Raw genomic sequence first — 7,906 nt, 5'->3', positions numbered from 1 at the left:
AGAGAAGAGAAGAGAAGAGAAGAGAAGAGAAGAGAAGAGAAGAGAAGAGAAGAGAAGAGAAGAGAAGAGAAGAGAAGAGAAGAGGTGAAAAAGAGAAGAAACAGGAGAGAGGAGAAAGAGAACAGAGGAGAGAGGAGAAAGAGAGGAGAGAGGAAAGAGAGGAGAAAGAGGAGAGAGAAGAGAGAGGAGAGAGACACAGAGAGAGAGAGACAGAGAGAGAGACAGAGAGAGAGAGAGAGAGTTTTATTCCCGGGCCAACTCTAAAGACTGTTTTATTGGCACGTTTTCTTGCTTCTATCTCCTAAAAGAATGCTTTTCCAACTGCCCTTTCAACAGCTGCGGAGATCGAACGATTTCTAAGGTTCAGTTGGAAACTAGAGGATATTTTAGCATCTTAACTCGTCCCTGCAACTGTCTTTGCCCCAGTCCTAATCTTCTGAGCCCAAAGGCAGGAGTCTCTCAATATTTGCAGACAGATCTCAAGCTGTACCACTCGTACCAACTCACTGCGAGCATCCTGCACGCTCGCTTGTCACCCGACACCCGCACCCCGGCCCGCGGCAAACGCGCCGTACACGCACCGGACCACCCGAGCTTACCTTCCCGGGCTTTCAGCAAGACCGTGTTGGCCACGATGTTTTCCAGCTCCATTGACAGTCGGCAGTCAGCGAGGGAGCCGGCCGGCTGTGCTGTCAGCGTCTGGGGTGATGCCGCTGCCGCTGTTCAAGCTGCCGCCGCTGCTGCCAAACCCCAGAGCAAGCAGCCTGCCTGCTACCGCATTATTCTTTCTCGGAGCCCGCGGAGTTTCCCCCTCTGCACCGAAGAGACGCCGCCGCCGCTTCTTCCTCCCTCTGTGTCCCCCCTCCCCCCTCCCTCAACACTTTCCCCCCCACCCCCCACCCTCCGCGCGTCTCTGTCACTCCATTCTCCTCCCCTCCGGCTCCCTCGGATGCTTTAATGCTTCGGATGCTTCAGCCTCCCCTCGCTCCCCTCCCGGGGGTGTGGTACTCCAGGCTCGAGCCGCTGCAGCGCGCAGGCGTCTGCCCCGAGGCAACTCCCACCGCGCGCTCTGAATGCGAGGAATGCTGGGAATTGTAGTCCCGCGTCTGACGGGGCGAGGGCTCTATTGCACCGGGACTGTGGAGCAGGACTGCTGCCGGTATGGCGCTGAGCCCAGGCGGCCCAGCCTCGCCGGCAGGAGTCAAAAACGACTCAGCCAAGGCGAAACCCCCACTCCTGGAGCGCAGAGTCCCTTTCCTGTCCCGCCAAGATCCGAGAAAGCGGAAAGCACAAGCCAAGGCGGCAGAACGCTGCTGTGGGAGGCCCAGGAGTGAGCTGAGACTCGAGCGAAGGCGCGCTCCTGGGGTTCCGCGCGGCCCGCCGTCTGCCGCTCACACGCGCCAGGTCTCTGACAAAGGTGCACTTTGTTTCCGGGCAGCAAGGGGTTCGGCCAGCCCGGGGCGACCTGGCGGCCGCTGATCTCTAAGCACGTAGCATGCGCGCCCCCTGGCGACGGCGCGTCTATGGGAACCCAGAAGGCAGGCGCCTGGGACTCTCGGGATCCCCACGCACAGAGCAGCTTCACTTTGCAAGCCCGGGGGCCCAAAACCCCAAGATTTTCATTATAACCAAACATATTGTAGTCGAATTACTAAAAACACATAAGAAATCGAATCTGCTGTGGAAATGTTGATGAGTAACAAGCCAAGCCATCGCCAAGCCAGCATGAAAAGGCATTCAAATTCCAGGCTTGTTTATCTTGGAGCACTTGGCTCCTTACACTTTCAGAACCTCGGACTCCAGATCTGGTCCCAGCTCCTCTTTCCCCAAAACTTCTAATGCTGGGAAATTGGCTGTCACCTGGGGTCTTTCGAGGAGAGTCCTAAGGGCTGGGGGCGGGGCTGCCAGGCCCCAGGGAACAATGAGGCCTTTGCCTCCTCTGGGCCTTTCGGGCCGGATATCCGTTCTGAAACTAAGTCTGAGGCTTCTGTGTCCAAGAGAAGGAAAAGCTGGCTGTCCCCAGAGCAGCCAGGAAGTAGGGAGGGGCCTAGAGAAATGGAAAACAGTCATTAAGCATTGGAGCTAATGGCGTTTTCAGTGTGGTTACCAGACTAGTGCTGGTTCTAACAGTTAGTGATAGTCTTTTTCCTAGTGGGTATATCTGCCACCACCACTTGCCTAGTGTCTGGATTTGGATCAGTGGGCCTCACTTGTCAACAAGAAGAGTTAAGTTTGCTTGTCAGAAGACAGAGAGTTGAGCAAACTACTTGAGCACCTGACAGCACAGGAATTACTACTGTTCTAAGCAATCTAAACTTAGACTTTACTACAAACTCTCATTCCCAGAGCCCCAACTTGTGATGACGGAATCTCTCTCAAAACGAAAGTTATATGTAAGTACACTGTAGCTGTCTTCAGACACATCAGAAGAGGGCGTCACATCTCATTATGGATGGTTGTGAGCCACCATGTGGTTGCTAGGATTTGAATTCAGGACCTTCAGAAGAGCAGTCAGAGCTCTTAACCACTGAGCCATCTCTCCAGCCCGTTTATTGACTTTTTTTCACCATTTTTTTCCACTTTTTTTTTTGAAACAGGGATTCATAGAACCCAGGCTGGCCTGTAGCTCCTGATCCTGCTGCCTGGGTCCTCTGTAAGAGCAGTGAGTGCTGTTAAACACTAAGCCATAATATTTCATCTCCAAAACATTTTTGTTTTGTTTCCGTTTTTGACACAATTTCCTTGTGTAGCCCTCGATATCCTGGAACTAGCTCTGTAGATGAAACTGGCCTCAAACTCAAAGAGATCTGCCTGCGTCTGCCTCCCAAGTGCTGGGACACCACTGTTGGAGTTCCATAACATTTTTTTTAATGATTAAGTTTGACCTGTTACAAACTTCCTGTGTTTACCAGTCCTAAAGATTTTTAACAGTGCAGGTTCTGGTTAAAATGCAGATGTAGATCTATGGCAGATCCTGAAATTTCTGCAAGGAATCACACCACCCTCTTGAGTAGCAGAGCTCTGTTGACTGTAACTCACACCACTCTATTTTCTAATATCCAGCCCCAGCCCAAGTCAGCAGTAGTTTTCCTCTCTGGTAGATAGAATGCTTGTTTGCCTCTCTGTAAAGGCCTGCCTTTCTCCATTTTACAGAGATATGCAGATCCAGAATAAGGCCCAGCAGATACAGCAAGTAGGTCTTAGCTTAAACAGTTCTCTCTCCACTACAGGGTGATACATCTTTCCGACAAAATAAATGGTTGTAGGTCAAGTTATCTGTGCCTCTCTGAGGAAATTAGGACATTCCAGTGCAAGAATGGAACAATGATAGCATTTATTCAACCCCAGTGGGGAACCAGGCCTGTGCTGTTTGACATGGATTATCAACTTGAACACAATGTCCGGATGAGATAGGAAATATAGCTGTATTTGTAGATAAGAAGAGGTTTTATTATTTTCCTGGGGTTACACACTAGTAAGTAAAAGTCCTAGCAATGGAGATGCATACCTTTAGTCCCAGTGCTTGGGAAGCAGAGGCAGGAAGACCTCTGACTTCAAGGCCAGCCTGGTCTACAGAGTGAGTTCCAGGACAACCAGGGCTACACAGAGAAACCCTGTCTATAAATAAATAAATCCTAGGATTTGAACCTGGCAGATAGAGAGTTCATTCACTGATCTCTGCCTGGTACAGACTGGATGCCATGGTTCTGAAATTTTGTTTTGTTGCCAGAATGAACTTGTAAGGAAAAGCAGGCAGTTGACTAAATGGTTAAGATTTTAGGGCATTTTCTATTTCCATCCATAATTCCACTGTGATCATTTCATTCTTTTCAATTAGCTACAATAATAATTCACGATCCCCTGTGAAAAATAAGTTTGTTTTGAGGAAGAGTCATCAATTAAGTATCAATAACTAATTAGGGAATTGTTGACAGCCAACTGAGAGCAAGTATGGAAATCAAAATGAGGATCCTGTGAGTCTGCAATAATGAGAAAGACAAAAGCTGACAAGCTACACACTGGATCCAAGAAGCTAAAAATGAAAAGAAAAAAAACAAACAAACAAAAAACCAGGGACTCTTCCAGAGGCACCTCTATCTCCCATGGATAAAAGCTTTTGGGTCAGAGTGTTCATAAACCGACATCTACTATTCTGGACGACCACAGTTTATCTTCATTCTAAAATGTACATTCCTCGTTCCTCGGTCATTACACTGGCTTTCTGAATCCTACTGACCTTTTTGGCCTCTCAGCTTGCAGCTGAAGGTACTGGAAATAGAAATATTCCTTTTTTTTTTTCTCTTGTCTCTTTGTTCAATGTTTAATTTGCCAAGTATTGCAGGAGTACAGGCAACTTCCATTACCACCAGCAAGAAAGTAAGTGGGCTACAAACACTGGAATCAGAGCAATTGTTGGGTTTCAGAGCCCCAGAACAAACAGCTGAGGTGCATTTTTTTACATACCAAAGCAGACCTAGCCACCATGATCTCCCAGCATTCTTCAGTTCCTAGCTGGCATACTCCACCTTCTACCCTAGACTGGACTGCCCTTCCCCCAAGGGCTCTTCTAGATATAATCCAGACATTTTGGTCTCTCTTCCCACTTTTTCCTTCTCTCTGCACCTGCACTTTCTCTCAATTCACTCTCTGTCCCCCTCCCCATAGAGACTTCCCTGGCCTCTTTTCTTGGGCCCAGTGAATTCACCCAATAAACCTGTGTTTATATATATTTTCATCTGTCTTGGATTGGCTCAATTCACCAGTGGAGAAAATAACATCAATTGTAGAAATATATACAGAGGATTCTGCCAGTGGAGGAAGAAGTGGTCTTCTTCCATCATGACAATTCCAAGAAAGATAAGTGAATTGAAAAGGACTTGGAAATCCAAGGCTTCCCATTAAACACCCCTCCTACTCTGAAAGGACCGATAGTCACCAAGTTTCACATTTAAAATGTTGCCATTATGTATCGCATTATGTTTTTCTATTCCTTTCTTTGAAGTAGTCTGGCCTTTTTATTATCATTTGTTATTAATTATACAGAGTATGAGTTTCATTGTGACATTTTGTTTGTGGTTTGGTTTTGTGTTTTGTGTTTTGTTATTATTTCTGGAGACAGGGTCTCATGTAGCTCAAGTTGGTCTTGAACTCATTGTGTAGCCCAGAATAATCTTGAAGACTTCACCCTACAAGTTCTTAGATTGACAAATAATGTCATACTAATCAATAACAGCTTTGGAACATAAATAAGAAATTTCTTTATGGTTTCTATCAGTAAATATAAATTTTAAATGCTTTTATACCCATGTTACCTAAAGATTTCTTGGACAAAAAGGAGCCAGTTGAGCCAGGCAGTGGTAGCACACATGCCTTTAATCTCAGCACTCAGGAGGCAGAGGCAGATGGTCTCTGTGAGATCAGGGCAGCCCGGTCTACAGTATGAGTTCCAGGATAGCCAGGGCTACACAGATAAACCCTGTCTAGGAAAGCAAACAAACAAAAAAGAATCAAAGTGTAAAAGTGTAAGGAACATCAATATAAATAAGTTCTACCTTCTTGGAGGCATAAGGAATATTAGTTAGATCATGCTAGGTAACTATCCGAATCTCAACCTCCCTGTGAGATCAGTGTTTAAAGGGAAAGGGTGAGGCCACACTAGCCTCTGGATCCAATGTTATAGAAACATCTGTATTTTCTAGAAAACCAAAACCAATCTCTCTCCAGAATTCCAGCTCTCTGATTGGACCTCTGTCTTCTGAGCTATCTTTTGCAAGTAGTTCTATCATTCACCCAACTTTAACTAGGGAACAAGATAATCTGATTTTAACTCAATTTTCAGCCTGAGAGAAACACAAGAGCCTTACCACCAAGTGGTTTATACAAAGTTGAACACTTTCTTGTCTCATTAAGTGCTAGACAATCAATACATTTAGGTGGAGACAAAATACTTGTACTACACAGTAGAAGCATAACCCTTAACTCTATACTTTGATTCTAAAAGCAGGAAATAAAAATATGCTTTCCTCCAGTAATTACTTTTTTTTTTAAAGATTTATTTATTTATTTTTATTTTAAGTAAGTACACTGCAGCTGTCCAGACACTGCAGACCAGAAGGGGGTGCCAGATCTCGTTACGGATGGTTGTGAGCCACCATGTGGTTGCTGGGATTTGAACCTCAGACCTTCAGAAGAGCAGTCCGGTGCTCTTACCCACTGAGCCATCTCACCAGCCCTAATTACTTTTTTTTAAAGGGTGATATTTCTATTAATGTAGATAAGAATCTAAGCCATCACCCTGCCTCGTTTTATGACCAGCATCTATCAAAGGATTACCTTTTAATGATCAGCATCAGACAGGACTTAGTCCCACCAAGACAGTCCACTTGTTACTCATAGTACCAAGAACTCTTTAACAGATAGATGTAAGCTGGGCATGGTGGCACACACCTTTGATCCCAGCACTCGGGAGGCAGAAGCAGGCAGATTTTGAGTTCGAGGCCAGCCTGGTCTACAAAGTGAGTTCCAGGACAGCTAGGGCTATACAGAGAAACCCTGTCTCGGGGGGGGGGGCGGGAACAGATAGATGTAGCATAAGAAATATGGCTACTGCTCTGTCTTGATTGTTTTTACATTTATTGTGTGTACATGCATGTAGAAGTAAACAGACACTGTAAAAGGACTCACTGTATAGACCAGACTATCCTCTAAAAATCATGGTGATCCTCCTGCCTCACCCTCCCTCCTGTGTGTAGAAATTCCAGACATGTACTAAAAGGCCTAGCCAAGAACTGCTTCTAAAAGAGGAAGCAAACTAAACCGAATGGAACCTTAGGCTAAGCCTTAGAACCAGGTAGCTGAATCCAAGGAGAAGCAGGCTAGAAGGTCAACCTTAATACTACAATAACATAAATATTCTTTTGCTCCAGACTAAGCCTAACAATGTTAGAAACCTTAGATAAAAGCTTTTACTCATATAAAGTGAGCCATCATAGATATGTGAATATTATTCTTAGGAAAAAGAACCCATTTCTTCCCTCATTAAAGTCTCAGCTAGCTAGAAACATGCTAAATTAAATCTATGAATACCTGGGATATTAAATAATGCAATACACATACTGTCCTTTTTGTTTACAGTAATGTAAAATAAATAGACTATGATCTATGTCAAGAAGTTGCCTCACAAACCACATGAACACCATCTCACTCAGATAAGGATAGTTAATTGGGCATTTGTCCCAGGACTGATTGAGCAGGGCCACAGACCAGACTCAGAAGCTGACTGTGAGGTTGAGTAAAGATCCTATAGGGTTTTTAAAGCCTAAAATCTACAAACATCTGTGCCAAGTTATCCCACCAATCAGGATTTAGGGATAGGGGATTTCCTTAGGAACATGTCTTTGTTGTACACTCATCCTGTTCTTATTGGTTGGGGTATTCAACTGTGACAGGGGACTTTCCTTATCTAACATCTATGTCTTAACTTACCAACCAGGGTGTTAGTTACCTACATACACATCTCTTTTTGCCAAGTAGGATGTCAGTTCTCAAGGAGGGCTTGGGAACTTAAACTTTACTTGCCTCCTACTCAAAATGTAAGTCTTATTACAAGTAGCTTATTATTGTTATAGGTATTTTTCTTATGTTGGGATCCATCCCAAGGACAGTTTATAAAAGCAAAAACCATAAAAGCTTATATATAGTTGCAGGAAGTGCTGCTTGGAAGTTAGTTTGGGTCTAAGTTTATTGTGGCTAACTATACAAAGCAGTTATCACTTCTTCTGTTGTGATTGTTTTCCAAGAACACCAAAGCACAGAACATAACAGATTCTCTAATCACCTAGAGCATGAGAAAGTTTCCTAGTAACAGCACATGAGAAAGTTTCCTTATACCATTAGTAACAGAACA

At 44.7% G+C, this 7,906-nt stretch overlaps 1 protein-coding gene across 1 annotated transcript in view; it reads right to left on the bottom strand.

Annotated features, from left to right (window-relative positions):
* The window catches only part of Grk5 (G protein-coupled receptor kinase 5), a 198,959-nt gene extending 197,483 nt beyond the window's left edge, over window positions 1-1,476 (bottom strand). The window contains exon 1 of the mRNA XM_021152022.2: window positions 600-1,476. Coding sequence (XP_021007681.1) covers window positions 600-651 — 52 coding nt within the window. The 5' untranslated portion in view covers window positions 652-1,476. The remainder of the gene's footprint in view (window positions 1-599) is intronic.
* Between the last annotated feature and the right edge of the window lie 6,430 nt (window positions 1,477-7,906).

The sequence above is a fragment of the Mus caroli genome, chromosome 19, assembly GCF_900094665.2.
Source record: "Mus caroli chromosome 19, CAROLI_EIJ_v1.1, whole genome shotgun sequence".
In the NCBI taxonomy this organism is placed as follows: Eukaryota; Metazoa; Chordata; class Mammalia; order Rodentia; family Muridae; genus Mus; species Mus caroli.
Note: the sequence above shows the minus strand (reverse complement) of the source record. Positions and strands in the feature narration are given on the sequence as shown.